The 20,883-nt window shown below is 45.2% G+C and overlaps 1 protein-coding gene across 1 annotated transcript in view; it reads right to left on the bottom strand.

Moving 5' to 3' along the window:
* Nucleotides 1-20,883, bottom strand: part of LOC138511357 (tetraspanin-36-like) — a 277,296-nt gene that overhangs the window by 99,559 nt on the left and 156,854 nt on the right. The window contains exon 3 of the mRNA XM_069626968.1: nucleotides 3,168-3,242. Within this exon, the coding sequence (XP_069483069.1) occupies nucleotides 3,168-3,242 (75 nt within the window). The remainder of the gene's footprint in view (nucleotides 1-3,167; nucleotides 3,243-20,883) is intronic.

The following is a 20,883-nucleotide window of genomic DNA, read 5'->3' as shown; positions in this document are numbered from 1 at the left end:
GTAATTGATGAAGTTTTGCTGTGGATTCAAACCGACTCACTAAAATGGATGTAGCAATGCTATGGACTTAGCAGATAACTCAGATCACTCAGTGCATCTATGCTGTGAATTAATTGGTATTCCCATGCAGACAATGATGGCGTAGATATGCTATGTCGAACAAGTGACTTGAAGAATATATGGCGCTATGCTGTTGGCTCAGCAAGTACAATAAAAAAAAAGAAAACAGTGTGCAAAGAACTCTTACCGCCAAGTGAAATTCAACTGTGCACTTTTAGCAAAGTTAGGTTGCAGAAGAAAGGAGAACCGCAAGCAGCCGCTGAATGCCAAAATGACTCAATCTGCAAATGACAAGGAAAGCATTGCAACTTTAGGTCCAAAGCGAAGATATTAAGCAGCTCTTAGACAGATGGAAATGCAGGCCCCGCTTGCCGAGGAGAGAAGGCGGAGTGTGGCAGTAAACCGTGGTGCTGCAAACTTTTTCATCTGTAGTTCCAAGATGGCAGCGATGGCTCGATCAATATTTAAAGCCGCAGAGCAAACCTTTAAGGCACATGCAAACCAAATTACATTATGCCAATACCCAAAGTAGACGAATAACGAGAGACAACCTTTCAAACAAACCTCATGGGAAGCAAAGTCTTTCAAGGAACCTAAAACAAGCACCTCAGTGGAACAACAAATCCTGGGGCTGCTTACAAAGACATCCACCAGCTCAGCACTGTAATAAAAAGAGGCTGGAGGAAGCCAAAGATGGGCAAAGACTGGGAGGAAGCAGACATGCTACTCACCGCTCACTGGATACATGGGGAGATAGCTGCCTTTGAAGAGATGGTAGAACTAACATGAACTGAGACCAGAAGCCATGCTTGAGGACGGGGTGCCTCCTTAAAAAGCAAATGAAAGGGGGAGGAATACTTGCTACCAATCAGAAGAATCGGGTTGGGAACCAGAGGACATGGAGAGATCTGTGTTAGAGGAGGTTTCCTAAAGTCCTACTGATAGTAAGACTTTAGTAAGCTAACCCAGTGGTTTGTAGATCTCCAACTCTTAGCATCAGTCTTTACTAACTCAGGATCTTGGTAGAGTGGCAGAGCAGTCAGGCTTATTTTAAGAGGAAGATGTGTGCTGTAGGTAAACGCTGAACCTTAGCTAGACATGCACATCAAAGAAACTCTTACACTTATAATGTACATACAATTATATATTTATTATGTATGCACACCAGAATCACTTTAAATACTTCAGACGTTTACACTAGAACACTTCGGAATACTTGATAATATACTTCAAAGGACACTTTCACTTTTGTGTTTGCTTGCGGTTACATTTGTTGCAACGATTGAAAGGTAAAAGAAAATGTTATCTTATTATCGGGCATTACACGCACCTGCAATTTTTACCAGTTCATACACTAATACATTTACTCTGCAAACACATATAGTAAAGTTACTTAAAGGGAGGAAAATGGTTAGTTAGTGTAACATTAGCCTGGTTCAAGGTTCTAGAGAGGGTTTCTTCGCACAGCAAGTCTTTTTAGTCCAGAAACGCAACCCAAGCTAAAGGCAGTTCGGAGAGGGCTCAACGTCTTGACAAGCAGCAGAATACAAAGAGTTCCTTAGGATTTCTTCCAGTCTCTAGCGTTATAGAAGAAGCAAGGTAATAACTAACAAGGGAGACCTGTTAAAGGACTAAATGAAGGGACACAAGCAGCGGCTTGAGTCAGAGGTAAGAGGGGGTGACCCTGGACACCACTAGGTGCACTCCAACGCTCTGGAGCGACTTCTTGGAATCAGGTAAACAATACCTTTTTCCCCACAGTACCTTAGGTTAGAATGTTCATGCTGGATGCTCTGCGATGTTGCAGCTCTGGACCCGCCCTCCTGATTTGTTGGTCTGATGACTGAAGGCAGGACAATGGACGGGGTCTCTCAGCAGCAGTCTTGAGGAAGGAGCTGGGGCATGACTTTTAGCAACATTTTGGTTTACTCTGCGGTTATGGCCCCTTTTCTGCAGCACCAACAAAGGACACAGAGCGCCCGGTCAATCTGCTTCGCTTCCTGCAATCCCGCACTCTGATGAAGGGTTCTGGGTGAGTTGGATCTGATCTTTGGAGTGTCCTTACGGGTTCAACAAAGATTTGGATGGATTCCGCCTTTCCATGACGATGCACTCAAAATGGTCAGCAGGTCACCTGGTATTGGGGTTCTGCAGCTCTGGAAACTCCTAGGACCTCGGGAGATGGCTCAATTCAAAGTTTGTTTTGGGACTGGTTGTTCCACCAGCCAAAGTGAAGGAGTCATGCTCTTCAGAGCTCTTCTGTTGCACAGGAAATGGGGTCAGGACAGCACTGATCGCTTCACATTGTTCCAAAGGGTCTGCAGGCATCCCTGGTCATCTTCTTCTTTGGTTACTTCATCTTCCAGTGGTTGACTTGCTTTCACGCCAGAAGCCTCACCTTTTATATACTTCCAGCACACACTCCTCTGCAATCTCTCTATGCATTTTACAGAAAGGGGCTAAACTATAAATCTAATACCCCTATTGGATTGGTAGATGAAATTGGAGACTTCGGTTGCTAATCTTGCAATTTTGCCTTGAAAAAGACCACAAGGATCGAAACACATCTTGGCAAACTCTTACGGCAAATTTTTACAATGGCAAAACTGTTTTATTGATCTGTGCAGTTACATATTTAATAAATATACTATCCACAACCATTTAACCAACTCACGGTGCATTCATGTGACAACATTGATACTAATATTTATGAGCTAAATTATACTTTTTACAAGCGCATAGGTAATGGCACACAGTGTTTCTTCTATATCTAAGACTTAGCTGTTTAAAGAAGCCTCTACCCTAAATAAAAGAAGCACCTGGAGAACCCCATTTTCTGTTAACCAACCTTAGATATTTTTCTAAAGATGTATTAGTTATTTTCTTTATATACATTCCCGCGTTCCCACAGGCATTTATCCAAGCTAAGATCGTCTACTCTTTGGCAATGTAAAGACATGTAAAACCTCATCTTGTGACATGCATTTTGTCATTGTTCGACCTCACTGCAGTGCTCCAATACACTTGACAAAAGCACAGAAATCCACCTTTATATAGCAAGGCATATTGCTATAGCTATAAGGATAGCTTTTTCTATTTCAACTTACCTTCCCCCGGTAAACAAATCCCATCACAAAGGCAACAACTTCTGCAGCAAAGATAATCATGAGGAGGAACAGGAACTGAAAAAAACAAAAAGGGGTATGTGGTGAGAAAATCAGCATTCTCTGTCTTTATACAAGGACAGAAAAGCAATCATTGTTACCTTAAACAACATCTATAAGTCAAACAACACTTCAAAAGACCTGCTAATAAAAGTGAATACCTGGGTTCCAGATACAATTTTGAAGTGAAATTAGTAATCCCTATTTTTTTACGTTTGGAACAAAATATTCTTTTAAAGATGTGCTTAAGTCCCCTATCTGATCCTGCGGACCGCCAAGGTAGTTATTGAAAGTGGGTTTATTATACACATGGGAAAACAAAACCTACCTCAACAAGGAATATCGTTAGTCACTCAGCGAAAGCCTTAAGTGTAGTAAATGTACAGTCCCTTCTCATTGCGAGTTTCTGGAGAGTTTCCAAACTCTCAATTTTTCCGTTTTTTGCAGGTTTTACAGCCGCTCCCAAACCTTAAGGAAGAGGTTTGCCCTTGAGGTATATCCTGAATTCTACTTCAAACTTTTTGACAAGTTCCTCGTCCAGGGGTCGTTTTTTCAGCTGGTGTTAGAAGGATCTAGTAGACTTCCCTGACTCTTTATTCCTCGGGGTCTACCTCTGAGTTCTCACCACTTCCTTCCCCACGAATCTTGGTATCTATTTGCCTCGAGAGACCTACAGCTTCCAGCTGTCGTCTGTGACCCGCTCTCGTTTCTCACTGTGCTTGTGGTTACCTTGAGTTGACCTGGCCCCCTGGAACATTCCTCCATTTTCTGGCTAAAGGGAGGCTTGCCATCACTACTTTCTAACCTTCCCATTAAGGCTTAATCCCCTCTTCCTCCTCCTGCTTCTTGGTACCATTACCATCTTACTTTTACTGCTTTCCTCTTCTAGGCTTGCTTCCACCTCCTCCTTGCTTCTTGTTCTCTCCGCCTCTGCTGTTGTGTTCACCTCCCTACCTCTACTTCCTTCCATCCTGCTCTACTATCACTTAAACCTCCTCTTCTGTGTTTTTACCTTTCTCCTCTTCCAAATTCTCTCTCTCATTCTTCACCCCTAGTTTCAAATCACTATTGACTTTCGCTTCCAAACTCCAACACTATCCGACTGAAGTGGAACTCTTTAATGAAAAATGGCATCCTCCCTCGAGGGCTATGTAAAATGCATTGCTCGGGCCAAATGGGTTACTCCTGTGTATGCTACTGGGCCTTGGTGGCAGAACAACCTTAAAGAGGGTAGGTCTGCCATCTTAGATCATGACTCTATACCAGATCTCTTACTGGTGAGGTTATGGTGGTGTGAATGCAGTGTTGATGCCTGGGTCAATTCTGAGTAAGTGTCTTTGTTTCCCTTTGACTTAATATTTCCCAACTCACAAGCATAAGGTACAGTGGTTATGAGCCAACTCGCCCACTCTTATGAGTCTTCTTTGATCTTATCGGCTGATGACAGAAAACCCTTTCAATTTCTAAACTGGGCTGCTGGTAACAGATCAGAGGCCCATGGCGGCTCTTGGGCTGGCCCTGACTTATAACAATAAAATAAATCTCACATGAGGACATTTTTTGGGCGATATCAATTTTGAGTACCCCGCGACCAGGTCCAAGTTAAATTTAGAACGTGTCACATTGGTGCGTGAAACAACGGAGACCTAGCGATCCTCCACTTGGTTTGTGGAAAAAGAAAACATTTGTCTCATCCACAGCCTTTGCCGCGCCACATAGACAATTATGTACAGGTAAATCTCAAGATTGCTTAATAAATAAGTCCAATAATCTGGTTATACGATGATCCAAAATTCTTTATTACTGGCCCTATGTGATTACATGTGTTTCGGCACTTTACTGTGCCTTTCTCAAATCAGGGCATGTCCTTGGTTTGTCTCCATTTGTAATCTGCGTAATTGCAGTATAAAGGAAGTCATGGGTTAAAATCTCACCTCAAAATGTTAAGTCTCTCGCGTCTTGCGTCGGATCGGGGTGTGGGTGAGACACATTTTCTCTGACTTAGAACAAGTTGCGTGCTCCCTTAAAGGGACCAGTGAAGCTAAACCCATCTTAGGGTATACAACTGTCTTACTTCTAGTGTCATTCTGGGTAGGTGGATCCCCAAGCCTGGGGAAACTCTGAGGAGTTCACCATGGTGGTTTTCTGTTGAGTGGCTGTTCCCTGCCAAGTCAAAGGAATCAAGAGAGGATGACCAATGGAGCAGGTATGTTAGGGAGATTTATCATCGTTATGCTTCATCCCCTCTCCAAGTGAGACCCCCAACACCTTTTTTCTGGACTTCTGGATTTTTTTCTTTCTATCCTGAATGAGTGGAGCCTTTTTCCACTCATTCATTCTTATTTGTTCTGACTTTTGGAACTCTGTTCTCCAAGGCATAAATTAGTTTTCAGAAACTGAGTTTGCTAATTAAAATGTTCTTTATTAGCAATCGAACATTTTTGATTAGCAATTTTGTACTCTTATTTTAAGTCACCCTAACGTATTTGTACCCAAGGCATAAAATTGGCAAGAATACAGCATTTCTATGTACCTCTAAAGTAATACATTAGTGCAATAATTTTCTATAAAATGTAAAGGTTAGCTGCATGATTGGATAAAAAAAATAGATATGATAAAAAGGCTCTGAAAACATCTCAGTGCAAGGGTCTATGCGGCTGGGTGTGGTCAGTGTTGCACAGGGTAGTGTCCTTCAAATTGTATGCTTAACCCTTCATGTGTTGTGTAAGGAAAGTTCAGACGTTCCATAAAACCAGAAGGTTCACAATGTTAAAGGAAAGTCCTAGTCCGAGACGTAGTATGGCTTTTGCGGAAGGGAGGGTAATTGTCAACTTCAGACGGACAAGATGGCCCTTGCCCGTCATTGATATAGTAAGGGCCATCTCCACACACCCTGTGCACAAAAAAATTGCACATCACCTCTGCCATAAGAATGAAACTACTTATGACAAATTCAAACTGTAGCTTCCCACATAACTATCTCCTTAAACACAATCCCCCTCTTAGCCCATAGTATTCCTCTGCTGCCCCCATACACACCTCATCTAGACACAGGTGACTACCAGGGTCCATGACCATCCTGCCATAACTTTAATGGCTGAAATACACACTCCCATAATAGCACCTCCCAAACTCTCCCACATTTTTGGACTCAGGTCCGCCCGAGGGTAGTCAACCAAAAGCATGTTGGGACCAAAATTATGGCAAAAGGAGCTATAAGAAATTAATGAATGAATATCAATTGTTTGCAATATAGTGTTAATTGCCACTTTCAGAGAAAGGGCAGGGCCGCTAACTGTCCTCAAGCCCGAGTCAGGTAAGCACAAGCGCAGCATTCCAGCTTTGTCTGTCAATGGAAGCGATATTTATCCTTATTAGCACATAGAGCAGTAGATCTGTAGCTGTACATACTGGATGGAACTATTGATCAATACTTTGCATAAACTTCTAGTTAGCTTTGTGCATTCATTATGTAAGAGAAAATAAAGTAAGCGACTAAACAGAGTGGATGGTGTAGCAGGCAGAGAACTGGGAAAACTAGTTGGAATATTGTAGTTTTGCTGCCATCTTTCAGGGGAGCTGGTATAAAGCAACAGGGTGAAACAACAGGATGACAATAAATTTGAGGTCAGCTCATGGGTTGAGCAACAGTTGCACAGATTGTGCAACCAGCATGTCACAGAACGAAGATTGCCATCAAAAGCATTTGGCGATGTGATGATGTACATTTTAAAAAGTGTTCACTTGTCAATATGACGCACTTTCCCAAGCAAAATGAAATATAGTTGACACTATGATATTTCTATACAATTACTTAAACCTTACTGAAGAACATGTACACAATGCAGTGTACTGTAATTATGCATTATTTAACAAAATTTCACACACTGCCCTTTGCCATACAGGATAGTTATTTTAATAAAAGTATAATTCAGGTTACTTCTTTGCAATTATTTGAAAAAAAAGAGAGAATGTTTGTTACCTAGCACTCCCACCCAGAGCATTGGCAATTTAAAAGTGGAGATTTCCCCTGCACTCCCATTAGCCTCTTGGCACTTGCAGTGAACAGATAAGCGGGCGGAGGAAGCCCTGAGGGCAAGAGTAATGTTGGGTGAGCTGTGCTTTCATTGAACAAGGTAATTTAAATAGCTAGCTGGGCTGCACAAGTGTCAGTTTAATTAGCAAACCTACAGAATTACATAGCAAATTGCTATGCGACACTGCTTATTTTATGCCTTGGTTCTCTGTGTTTTATTTTTTACTATGGAGTCTTATTTCCTCCATACCTCTTTAAAGGCATCTGTGTTTAACTTTTGCAGCACACAGCTCCTTATGGGCAGTGTTGCTGGGAACCCTTTGGGTTCCCCTTTGAGATTCTTTCTTTATACTAACTAACTACAGTTCTTAAAGTTAGAGTGACACTTTGTATCCTTCCAAAAACGTTATACTATGAGAGATTAGCACACATCTGCTTATGTGTACTAAGTACTAAGGGTATACCTAGTATCCCCCTTTTCTATGCTTCAGTGACATTTTAGTCACATAGACAACCCTATAGTTATGGCTAGTGGCATTGGACGTGTTCTACCAACTATTGTGCTATTTTTTTTTTTACCACAGACTGTATTCACACTCTCGGTTGGGCACAATAGGGTCACCTATGTTCCAACATGGAGACTTTGTTTCTTTTTCGCCATTTCTATCATGGTTGTCCTTGGTTAGCCCTTCTTCTACTATTCTGGGAGGGGGAGGTTTGTGTGTGTGTTTTTCCTTTGGGGGAACCGTTGGGTGTCCCTGACTAGGCTCCAGTGTGTCTGGTAGGCAGGAAGTGAGAGAGGAGTTTTTTACTCCCCTGCCCTTTGTCTGCCAGAGTGCCTGAATGGAACCAGTTCCCACTGGAGGCTGGCTGTCCTGATTGGACAGCCATCCACCCCTTTCTGTAAACTGCTGCTGAGAGAGATTGTAGAGGGGGGTGTGGTGAAACTGAATAAAAGCGGAGGTTCCTGATGTGAAAGGCATGTCGACCACTGGAAAGTGAAGTAACCAAAGCTGAAGACTACCAGAGACGCCTGCAGACCCTTTGCTTCACTGTGAAGCGACCAATGCTGTCACAACCCCATTTTCTACTCGGCAGAGGAGCTCCAAAAAGAAGGGCTCCTTCCCTTTGACTGGTGGGACCAACCAGCCCTGAAACAACCTATGAATTGAGCCATCTCCTGAGGTGCTGTGCCTCTCCAAAGCTGCAGACCCCGAATACCAGGAGACCTCTGACCCATTCGAAGTGCATCGTCTTTGCAAGGCGGAATCTGTCCAAGTCTTTGCTGAGCTCCAGGCGTACCCCCAGAGACACGATCTGACTCATCTAAAGCCCACTCACCAGAGTGCAGGACTTCAGAATCTAAGAAGATCGACCAGGTGAGTAACATGCATTTTTGGTGCTGAGAAAAAGGTGCCAAAACCGCAGAAGAAGCTGACCAAAGAAGCTGAAGAAATCAGTGCCAAGGTCCCTCTCTCGAGACTGCCACTGAGACAACCCCTTCAGAGATCGTCCTCTCTTCACCAGATGTGTGCCTGTCCGAGGGGTGACTGAGGGGCAAGTGGTGAGACCCTGACCTCGACCCACAGAACCCAAAGAAGTTGCTCGATGCGTCACAGGAGAGTTAGAAAAACCTAGTGGCGAGCGTGTGGCTGGAGCAGAAGCAGAGATTGGAAAGCGGCACAGAAGAAGGAAAGCAAGAAAAAGAAGGTGCGTGAGTAGCGCAAAGAGAGGAAAAGACAGAAGAGAGGGCACGAGCGACCTGAAAGCAGAAGAGTGCGTGTAAGCGACCCCAAAGACAGAAAGAGTGCACAGAAAGGGTGCAAGCGACCCGAAAGCAGAAGAAAGGTTGCAAGCAACCCGAAAGTAAGAAAAGTGCAAGGGTGCACGGTAAAGTGAAAGGAGTGTGCCAGGGACACGACAAACCAAGAGGAGAGTGCAAGAGGCACTGCAAAGAGAAAGAAGGTGCAGGAGTGCACTGCAAAGGGAAAGAAAGGGGAAAGTAAAACAAGACAGAAGAAAACATACGAAGCGTAAAGAGACAGGTCAGAAGTCAGAGTGGTCATGCAGGGGTGGAGCAAAAGCCTGGCGTTTTCAAACGTCTCTGATGCTGCCCCATGGAAGGAACAATGTGAACTTTTGTTTGAGGCAAGAGGGCCCTGAGCTTGGAGAAGGGAATTCTGAGAGGCCCACAGAGACATGTTTGAACCTTTGCAGGAGAGGCCTAAATTGAGGAAGGAAACCCTGAGAGGCCTAACCTGAACTGTGTTTTTATGTTGTTTGGAACTGGAAGGAATTAAGCTTGGGGAAGGGACCGTAGGCGACCCAGAGACATTGTGGACTTTATTTGCTGCAAGAGCCCTACGTGGAAGGTACCAAGGGCAAACCTTTTAGTGTTGAATTATCTTTTTGCTACACTGGCAGAACTACATCTGATGGTAAGGCCACCTGAAACCAGTTGTGGTTTTCATTTCTTTTTGAGCCACCACTTTTATTTAAGAAGATCCCAGAACACATGTTGTCTAAGAGTGAGGGCACACATAGATTTTGACACAGACAGTCCTTCGTTTCGGGTTTACGGACATCGACGGCGTTTAGAAACGTCACTTGAGGGAACACCCCCCCCTTTAGAGTTAGGGTCAGTTAAGCATTACACCAACCCAACAATATATTTCAATAAAGGTTTTCGAACTGGTACTTTTGAGTGTGTGTCTCTCTTGATACCATGCCTGTCTCACACCACTCTAACCTTAGGCCCAAGCTGACGGCTTGTGTCCCTTTAGGGAGTCGTTTTGCAAGGTCTCCATCGTTGTGTTAACTCTTCAAGTTTCTTTTCCTAGAGACTAAAAGTATCATAACAAACGTTTGGTGTTCTACTGCTTCGTAAGACTTTGAGCCCTCGCCAAACTGACTTTTGCACATAGTTAGGGATTGGACTTTAAAAGCTTTAGTTTGCCAAGAAAATGATTCTAGAATGTTAAGCTCTGCTACTGTAGGACTAACCAACCTTTGTCCTTCCTAAAATACTTTATCTTATATGGTTTTGCTAACTAAATACAATTACTGTATATCCTTGTCTATGTGCGAGTGCGCGGTGCTACAGATAATACGGTAGAACTGTCATTGGTGTCAAACTCTAACAATTGTAACCGCGAGCAACAACCATTGAAGCAATGGCCTTTGAAAAGTATTTATAAGTATTCCTAAGTGTGTTGGTTAATTGAACTAAATATTTAACAACCTTTCTTGTGTAAATATAAATGACATATTTAATATAACATTTTAAGTTTCTTTGGACTACTGTATTGAACTGGGTTCAGTGTACTTACCACAGCTGGCATCTTCATATGATGAGCCTGACTGTTCTTCCACTCTACCAAAGTTCCATGAGTTGTACAGACTGATGCTAAGTGTTGGGGACCCGTATACCAAAGGGATAGTTTTATAAAGTCTTAGCTCAAGTGGACTTGAGGAAAACTCCCCTAACGCTTGTGTTACAGCTGGTGGGATTGTGTAGTATTGGATTACAAATGGTTGGTAAGAACCACGTGTGCTCCGGCGCTGGACCTTGAGTATCATGACCAGTTAGGTGGTGTGTCAGAAGCGAGTAAATGATCAGTCTTGTCACTTCAGTTTAGATTTTCGAATGCTGCTTCATTGGCATATATTTTCCCTGATCTGTTAGCACATACAGTGCCCGATCGCATACAGAGTGCTGGGACGTGTTCCGATCATATAGGTCTTTGTCAAGGTAGGTAAGTAAAGTGCTGTGTCGGTAATCTTGATAGCGGTTTCCATGTGAATTAGATGCTGTACAAGATGAGCGGTCACAATGATCTTTTGAAAGATCACTGTGACCGCTCATCTTGTCTCCAGAGGCCCCCCAGGCCTTATACTTTGCTATGCAGCATCTGCCTTATACACTTAAAACTATAGTATGTGTATTTATTTATGTATACACAAGGATAATTAGACAGTATTTAAAAAGCAGCAACTAATAGTAACATTAAATCAAAAGTTAAGATTCAGTTTAACAAGAGCAATAAAGTAGGTGAGTAAACTTTTCTTATGCTAAACATGTCCCAGCACACATAGTGATGTAATTTAAGGTCAGTATTAGCACTTATTTGTGATTACCATTACAATATTGAGTCTCAAGGAGGGAAAAGTTCAAGTTAGATCAGAACATACTTTATAAGTAGTAAAGCAGTTAGATTCTCCTATAGGGATGTAGGCAGACTTTTATCCCAGCAATAATAGTGTCCAACAAAGGAAACCTGTGAGGGAACATGCAGTGACAAAGCCAATAGGTTCACAAGAGGAGCCATTAGGGAGCCAGGACAACCAAAGTCAATAGGCCAGTTCCATTTTCTGATGCACTCTTCTTAGAAAATGTTTTAAAATAGTCAATAGTTCAGTAGAAAAATCACAGAAGCTCAAGAGGAGCCACCTTGAAAAAGCACAAGCTAGGAGGCCAGTGCAAGTGAGTTGAGGAGGTTTAAAATAGTACTCAAGTTAGGAAGCACTACAAATGGCAAAAGGTAGATATACCCCAAGACCCACAGTACCTGAGAATTGAAGAATTGGTTCCAGCTGGATGCCTTCCTGTTGCAGTTGTCACGATCCATGCCCCTGACCACCTCAGGTATAACAGCCCCCAGGCAGCAGTAGGGCTAATGCCATTCACACTGGCCCCAAGGGCCTTAAAACTCCATCAGAAACATACGAGTCAGTACTGGCGCCTTTGGCGCCAGGTTCATTATCAGGAATAAAGCAATACCAGTTTTGGACCTTAATCCAACATGGAGGCCTATTACACAGCTCAGTTCTTTAGAACCAAGCCATGCTGTCTAGTGTTTTGGGTGTGGCTGGGCCTGGAACTACTTGGCCTGGAACTACTTCACCTGGTCTATTTAAACCACACCCTAACAGCAGAATACGCTTCGCATTATTCGGCACTCCTGCAGCATAACGGCATGTCCAACTCCTGCTCATCTGCTTCTCCAGCGGCCCGATCTTGAAGCCCTAGATCCGGAGTCATTAATAACCTGGAAGAACAAGAACAGCATTAGCGAGCAAGAACACTTACCTGTGAAGTAACCGGTCTTGAATCCATCCAGCGCTACGCTTCCCTCGCCCATCTCCGGAGTTCGCCACAACCTGCAAAGGTAAAGAAACAAAGATAGCATCAATAACAATTCTTACCTGGGCAATCAGCGAGTCCTGGCAGCACCCTGCGTTTCTCTTACCTCACCCATCTCCGGGTTTCACCGCAACCTACAAGGGAGAAGGAACAAGGACAGCATTAACAAGGCACTTACCTGGGCAAGCAGCGCTTCGATCGCTCATCACTCCGGAACATCACCGCAACCTGCACAAAGAAGGGAAGAGAACACAGGTTAGCAATTAACACCAATAAACAGCGCAGCGCTCTGCGCATCAAAAACTCACTGTGTTCTTCGCCATTGGCGCGGCAACTCCGAGATTGCAACCATACCTGTGAAAACAAAAAGAGACATTGTGAGGGAACAGCGTAGTGGAGCAAGACGCCGAGAAGACAGAGAAAACGGAGGTAAAGAAAGAGACAGAATAAAGCCGGAAAAGACATTATAACTCACCTGGAAGACAGCAAGCAGAGTCAGAGTCACAGCCAGTCTGGACCTGAAATAAGGGCACATGGACCAGTGAAGCAACTAGGTCCACGGAACGCCTGCACTAACCACGCGCCCCTGCACAGAGACGCAGGGCAGAGAGTTCAACACACAAAACCCTAAGGTGAGCAATAACCCCAAGGGAGGGGATTTGGACCAGACGGAGGTGGGAGTCCACCTATCACAGAACCAGTATCTTAACTCTCCATTCTCCTGTTATAGGCGCTACCCAATGTCTGGCACATAACCAAGCAGAGAGGGGCCCGGGATAGCGCTTAGACCTCCATCCAGCATCGTGTGGCACCCCCATGGATACCAGGTGAGCGTAACAGCAGTGTAGCAGACCCTTGGTCCTAGTCCTTGGTCATGGTAACAAAAGAGAGGACTTCTGGCGGGCTACTTCGGCAGCACTCGGTAGAGAGGCTCTGCAGCAATGGATTCTCCAGGCTTCAGCGGCCGTTTGTGGTTTTGCTGCCTTTTTCTCAGTGCCAAAGAAGAACGAACAGCTCCGGTTGGCAGTTACTTGATCCCTTGTTCCGGGACTCTGGTGAGGGGACTCTGGATGAAGATTTCCTCCGTCTGTAGGGTTCTCTGGATGCCCACAAACTTTTGGCCAGATTCGCACTTCCGAACACAAAGCATTCGATGATGAACAGGGGTCCCCGGGCATTGAGATTCTGCATCCTTGGAAAGTCACAGCCAGTCGGGGGGTTGCACCAAAATGAAGCTTGTCTCGAGTCTAGTTGGTCACACCAGCCCAAGGGAGGAAGCCGTCTCTTCTGGGTCTTCCCAGTCGAAATGAAAACGGGGTCAGCACAGCTACAGGGCTACACCGGGCACTGAGGGTGCTGCTGGCATTTCTTCACGTCTTCTTCGTCAGATGGTGTCTCTGTCTCTAGTTCCAAAAACCTCACCTTTTAAGAAATTTTCCATTCATTCACAGCCCTCAGGCTGTCAATCATCCAGCAGGGTGGATGTCCTCCCGGACAGACAGCCAGCCAGCCAATCGGAACAGACACACCTAGAGACAAAGGACAGGGATGTTTCGGGACCCTCCCTCCCTTCTTGTCTTTCCAGACAGACTGGAGCTGGGCAGCTGGGCAGGCTTCAGGGCTGAAGCCCGCCAAAGGCAAAATGCACAAAAGACTCAAACCTGGTTTAAACAACAGAGTAAAAGCCCAGAAGGAACTAACTGACAGGAAATGGCGAAAAATAAAGACAGGGAGCATTTTGGGGAAATGGTGACCCTTGGGTGCTGTACTGCAGCTGAGAAATCAGCCTGCAGATACATGGCACAAAGGTAGTAAAAAAATAAACCACTGCCACCAGACATTCAAGTCAGTTAGTGTAACAAAAAGTTAGGAATGTATGTAACCCCTCAGCACTCCGCATAGGGTGGTGTGTGCTGTACCCACAAAAGAAAAGGCAAGTAAGACAAAAGTCATTGACTATTCTTGGGAACAGTAGTTCACCCAAGAGAATGTACTTAAACATTTAGAGAAGTCCAAGAGACTTCTCAGTGGCACTGCACAAAAGGTGTTGTTTACAGACTCCATTAAACAGTGCGAACCCCAAAATCCAAGTCAGAAAAACACATGACAGAGAGGGGAAAAAGTCCTACTCACTCAGGATTAAAATTTAAAAAAACCTGAGTCCAGCAAAAGAGCTTGGGGTCTCTAAGGTTGAAAGGAAACGACACAGAAATAAAAATGCTCTTTAACACACCCTGGTCAGAGAGAGGTGCATGGTCAACTTCAACAGAGAACAGCACGCTCGCTGTGCCCTGGCCAGGGTGGAAGCCAGACTGGAAAGAATCAAAGAAACTAGAATATTCAAGAAAATAACTGAGAAGGGGAGAGATAAGAGACTCCAAAAACTTTATAAAGAAAGGTAATAAGAAAATTGGACGGAAATTAGCAGGACCTGAAGAGTCCAATGAACGTTTTTTTAAGAGAGGGATCACCAGTGCGTGTTTCAGATTTGAGGGATAAGCCCTGACTGGCAAGAATGATTAATAGCCTGGCAAACCCATGTGGCAATAGTCGGCATAATGCCCTTGCACACAGCTAATGGAACAGGGTCCAAGGCAGAGGCAGATTTAAGCATAGAGGTAGCCCTTATTATATCCTCTGGAGAAAAAGAGGGGAAATAAGACCACATACTCAGCGAGACACAATTAGGCCTGGCTGGAAAATATCCATCGGGCCCTAAACTCGACGATGTAATCATATTGCGAATTCCCACAATTCTGTCACAGAAAAAACTCAACAGGGAGTCACACAGCTCCTGCGAGGGAGCAACCCTTGCCTGTACTGTGATAGGAGTGGATAAAAAGCATACACGTTTGAATAGCTAACGAGACTGATTAAGAGCAGACTTCACCTTACCTCAATAGAACTTGCTCTTAGCAACCACAATAGCCTTGTAAAACACAATAGTGGCCTGACGCAGAAGCACACGTTCAGAATGAAGATCAGAGATTTCCACTTTCGTTCAGCCTTTCTTCCAGAGGTACAGGCGATGCAGGCAGGTACTATGCTTATAGAAACAAGCTTGGGTCCCTCTCCACATGCAACCTTCAACACCCGGAGTAGGACTTGCTCTGGCTTCCCTCTGGTAAGCCTCCCACCACAGGCTGAGAGGGTTTCCTATCCCCTTGTGACATGATTAGGTAGCTAACCTTGTCACACTATCCACTGAAAGTTGCAATGTAGATACTGCAGAGGTTCCCTTTTAAAGATGCTATTTTTTAACTAAATGTGAACTTGTTGAAGAGCTGAGTTTGCTGAGCAGCTATTTTCACCTTAGTATCTTTGGCCATCACTATGAAAAGATCTCAAGGTCCAAGACTACATAAAAGAGAGTTGAGAGATTGGGACCAAAACTAATCTTGGGTCAGAAAAGATATATTTTCCAGGTGCGATATATCACCATCAGTGAAACTGTTGAAGGTGTGAGGCTCACATCTACTCACTGGAGTAGGTGTTTGATGGACAGAAGACATCCACAAGGAACATGATAATCTCTCTGGGTGTGTTAAGAACAATGCATCTGATTCTGCTGGTACTTTTCTAAACTGAGGCCAAGCAGACAGATAAAACGCTTGCTATTGGATAGGGCTATCTCTGAAAAGGGTGCAGATTCTTGTATGCGAAACATCCGTGACTAAAAGGCTGGAGAACCACTTTATGAGGGTGTTTTGTAGCTATCAAGGACTGCAGAGATCTCAGAAATCGTTGATGACATTTCATATCTTGGGTATGATCGCATGTTCTTCAAACTGAATTACCCAGCATAGGTCCACAAAAGATTGTGTAACCCAAAGAAGCCCCAATTACTGTCAGTGCAGTAAAATTAACTAGCAACTAAATGATGTGCATGTTAATGGTAATCATTTTTTGTCCCTGCAGCATTGACATTGTTAGATAGAAAGACAATTTTTTACCAAATGTGGTAGCCCCCTGTACTTCTTTCTGGCATTTCTCTGGTTGTGACTTGTTTTTCTCCCAGCAAGGCTTTGTCTCAAGCATGGCTGAGTGTGGTTCTGTGTTTTTGTTCTCTGCTTTTTATAGTCCTTGTGACTGTAAGGCAAAGGTACCAGGAAGGTACATCTTAGTCTACCAGAGCGAGTACCCTCTCACTGTTTGTAATGAGGATAGGTTGACGATTTATCTCCTGTGTAAAATAGTTCACCTGCGTCGACTCATTTTATCTGGATCCTTTTTGATCCCTTCCGCAATTCATCAAGATGGAGGAAGGTTGAGTTTTTTGCCTCAAAGCCTGAGGGGTCACGTGACTATCCCTTATGCCTTTGTTTGTGTGAGAGAGGAAGTGGCCATCGTTGGCCACTGGGTGTTGTAAGGGTGCAGAAGAAGGCAACTGACCAGGAGGTGTCATAGTGGTTGGCAAAGACTTTTATTAAATTCAAAAACCTCGACTCCCCTGATGTGGCCACCTCTCTCTTCTGCGACCTCTGCAACTGTCTCTCCCTCACTATCCTTCCCTCTGGCCCTACCCACTCTGCTGGGCACACCTTGAATTCTCTCCTCGACCCCTCTCCCTACCCCTCTATCTTGGACTGACTACTCCCTCCTCTCCTTCTTCCTCGACCAATAGCATGTGTCTCAGTATCAGCCTCCTCCTTCATCCCTCCCCGTCCCCTTCTTGGGATTTTTCCCCGGACTATGCCCTAACAAACTTCCATCTCTCTATCACCAACACCCTGGACATCATTGCCCCTGTCAGGAGGATTTGCATGAAGCCTGCCATAAAACGCAACTCTTGGTATGACTCCGACCTGGCTGCCTTGAAACGAAAGTGCTAAGTGGAAGAGGAGGAGTGGCCAACATCTAGCTCATCCCCTGATAAAGGCAATCCAAAGGCAATACTGACTCTCCATCTGCTCCAAAAAAAGAGCTCATGTCCAAGCTCATATCTCTGGAGCCACAAACAACACGTCTGAACTCTTTAAAATCTGCAAGGAACTCATCAATTCTACCACTGTGTCCTCATCTCCTCTGCCCTCCTAGGATTTATGCTGTGCATAGGCCTACTACTTCTCCTCCAAAACCCTTGCCATCCTATCCTCTCCATCATCTGCTCCCTCTTCCCACACCCCACCTTCATTGTACCCCCTCTCATCCCTTTCCTCTGCTCCCTCTATCCCATTACACTAGAGTTGTCTCTATGAAAGTCTTCTCAAAACAGGTGCTTCCCTGTTCCTCCAGAACCATCAAGGACAACATCAAGGACAACATGCCTTGGCTGACCTCTGTAACTACTCTTTTCCCACAGGCTCTTTCCCCCAACCTCTCAAGCACTCCCTTGTGCACCCTTTCCTAAAAATAAGCCATCTGCTGACTCCTCTTGTCCGGCTAACTATCGACCTAGCTCTATCACTTCTTTCTTGGACAAACTCATGGAGAAACTGGTCATCCCCCAACTGACCCTCCACACTGAAAGGCACAGAAACAGCTCTTGTGAATACCTGTAAAGACCTACTCTCCAGCCTGGACTCTAACTCTCCATCTGTCCTGATCCTCCTCACTCTCTCCTCAGCCTTTGACACTGTTAACCACACCATCCTCATAAATCATCTCCATGATACCCTTGGTATCACGGTGTAGTAGGATATTGAAAGTACGAGACACACAGGTAACAGGAATGGGTGATTTATTATTAGGCAATATTTAGCTATAACAACACATTTAAGTAAAAGGGAATTACGAGCCCCACCGGACTCCTGCTCGCCGTCCTCTCAACCATCTCTCCTCGCTCCATTCTCCGCCTCACAGAACCTCCGTGACACAGTCTGGCTCATGTAGCGGTGGTTGCCTCACGAGGCACTTAGTCCACCGCTACACATCCACCCTTCTTCACAGAGGCGCGAACACAGAAAATTATGTTTCTCATCCCTCTATTCGAAATCATCCAAGTGTTGAGGTCTTCTGTAGACTCTTCCCCACCTGGACCGTTGATGATTCTCTGTTGTATTACTAGGCAAGGAACATTGTGAAACTTTCTTAACTTTCCTCTAATCCTTCCCCAACTTACTGGAATCCTGTCCCATCTCACCTCTTACACCAACACCAACATCACTCCTCACTCCCTCATTCAAACCCTTCAACGCAAACACTCTCTCCATGTTGCACACACGCCCATCTTCAACACTTATGGCGTGTTTAAATACTTCAATTTCTACCATTGGCCTGGACCACTTGCATGGCCCACTCCTGAGAAGAGGAGGAAGTTTGATTCTCACTGATTCTCCCACAACAGGAGTGGTATGACAGGTACCTGTCATGATGCCTATCCCCGGGGACCCAGACCAAGTCCAACAACCCCGGAAGCAGGCATCAAGTTACCCCAAGCAAGCCCAACAACCCCCGCTAGGGGCTATTTGGGTGCAGTCCTGGCGCCTATGGCGCCAGGCTCATATGGAGAGTCAGTCCTAGTGCCATAAGCGCCAGGCTCATAGATTAAAACTTACCTGATGCAGACCATGCTGCAAGAGCGCCAAGCCAAACGAGGCTTGGAAGGGGCTATTTTACCTAGGGACTATTTTTTTACTCGGGTGGGGCTGGGGAGGAATACTTACCTGGGACTACTTTGGAGGCTATTTAAACCACGCCCGAAGAGCAGCACACGCTTCGCGTTATTCTGCATCCAGCAGCGTAACGCTCACCGTGCCTGCAAGTCTGCATTCAGTCTTCTGCCACGCCCGCCTCGAGTTTGGAGCTCCTAGAAAAAGGGAGAAAGAAGGAGAAAAGGTTAGAACAAGAGCAATACCTTTGATCCTTACCTGAATTCCCGATCCATTGCGCCTTCGAGCTGGAAGAAAGAAGTTATATTATGCGCGTCGCCTCGCCTGCTGCAGCGCCGCGCTGAACTCACCGGCCTTCGCATGCATTTTCACATTTCACCGCATCCTCCTGCATGTTCCCGCCGCACTCCGGCACCTAAGGAGAAGACAAGAACAGCAAGGAGAGCCAAGGGAATACACAGAGTAATACCCCCATAGACTTACCTGATTTACCACCGGGGGTACTATTCTTCTTCACGGGTCGGCGCAGCTTCCACTGCATCCTAGCCGAACCCCAGCCCCTAAGGGGAAAACAAAAGGACAGCAAGGTGAAACAAGGGACTAACAAGGGGAACCCTCCTCACCACAAAAGACTTACCTGATTTACCGCCGGAGGCATTATTCCCCGAGACTTCATACTTTCTCTAAGCGCCTGAATAAGGGAGAAAGCAACAGGTTACATATGGACATTATTTTATCGAACTGTGTTGGATAATACAAATCCTTACCAGAACATTACCGGTTGCCACGAGGAACTCTTCAGTAGGGTCAAGCTGAAACCTGCAAGGAATCGGACAAGAGTGAAAGTCAGGCATTTGAACTCTTACGAACTACATACTTACGGCGTCTTGCCGGGAATATCGGAGTCAATATTGCCTTGGAACTCACCAATTCCTTCGAGCCAGTGAAGCAACTGGTTATCTACGCGCCCCTGCGCTCAATGCAGGATGGAGAGCTCATCTTTTCAAATCATCAGGTGAGACTATAAGAGGGGACATCCAATGTGATCAGTGGGGAGAACAGCGGGGTGGGGGTATTTACGCTCAACTCCACGGGTGGTTAATTCCCTTTCTCCATTTGCAGAAGAATATTCCTACGGGCCAAGCAAACGAAGCTAGGTGGGCCAGTCCAGTCCGTCATCTCGGCCCTACGCATCACATTGGTGGAGACCGCAGCAGTCCAGTCCAGATTGACGCCTCTGTGGGAGCGAGGTGAGCGTAACATACCTCTAACACCAGATCTGTCATGAGCCATTTTGTTTTTTACCTGACTACTCCTAATATTCTCAACAGCATTCTTCAGCTTCTGTCATGATCTCTGCTTCCAAAAGGTCAGGGTTTTCCCAACTCCCTTGGAAGCAGATCCATAACCCAGGTTCCGAGTGCCAACCAGTCCCAATTGGGACCTTTTGGACCCAGTCCTGGCGCCAGTGGCACCAGGCTCATAAATATGCCCAGTCCCAGCGCTGGAAGCGCCGGGCTCATAATGCTTGGGTGGACTTACCTGCAGCAGACCATGCTGCTTACTTGCCTGCCAGTTGAGCCTCTGATCCTCTTCTGTTTGGAACTACTTTTCCTGTTGGGTGGGGCAGGAGCCACTCCCTAGATTCAGAAAACTAGAACTCTTCTGGAAAGCAGGAACTCTTTTCTTACCTAGGCGTGGCTGTGGAAGGAGACACCTAAGCACTACAGGAGGCTATTTAAACCACACCCGATGGATGAATCTTGCTTTGCGTTATTCTGCATCCTCTGCAGCAGAACGCTCATCGTGTCTTCTGCATCTGATCCTGGGCCTAAGGAAAAAGGCTTACCATCCTGAATCCAGTCTTCAGCAACGCCTATAAAGACAAGAAAGAACAGGTTAGCATTACGGTCTTCAGTGACAGCTCTT

This window comes from Ambystoma mexicanum, chromosome 6p (genome assembly GCF_040938575.1).
Source record: "Ambystoma mexicanum isolate Mex_15411 chromosome 6p, UKY_AmexF1_1, whole genome shotgun sequence".
Lineage (NCBI taxonomy): Eukaryota > Metazoa > Chordata > Amphibia > Caudata > Ambystomatidae > Ambystoma > Ambystoma mexicanum.
This window is presented reverse-complemented; position numbering and strand designations above follow the sequence as displayed.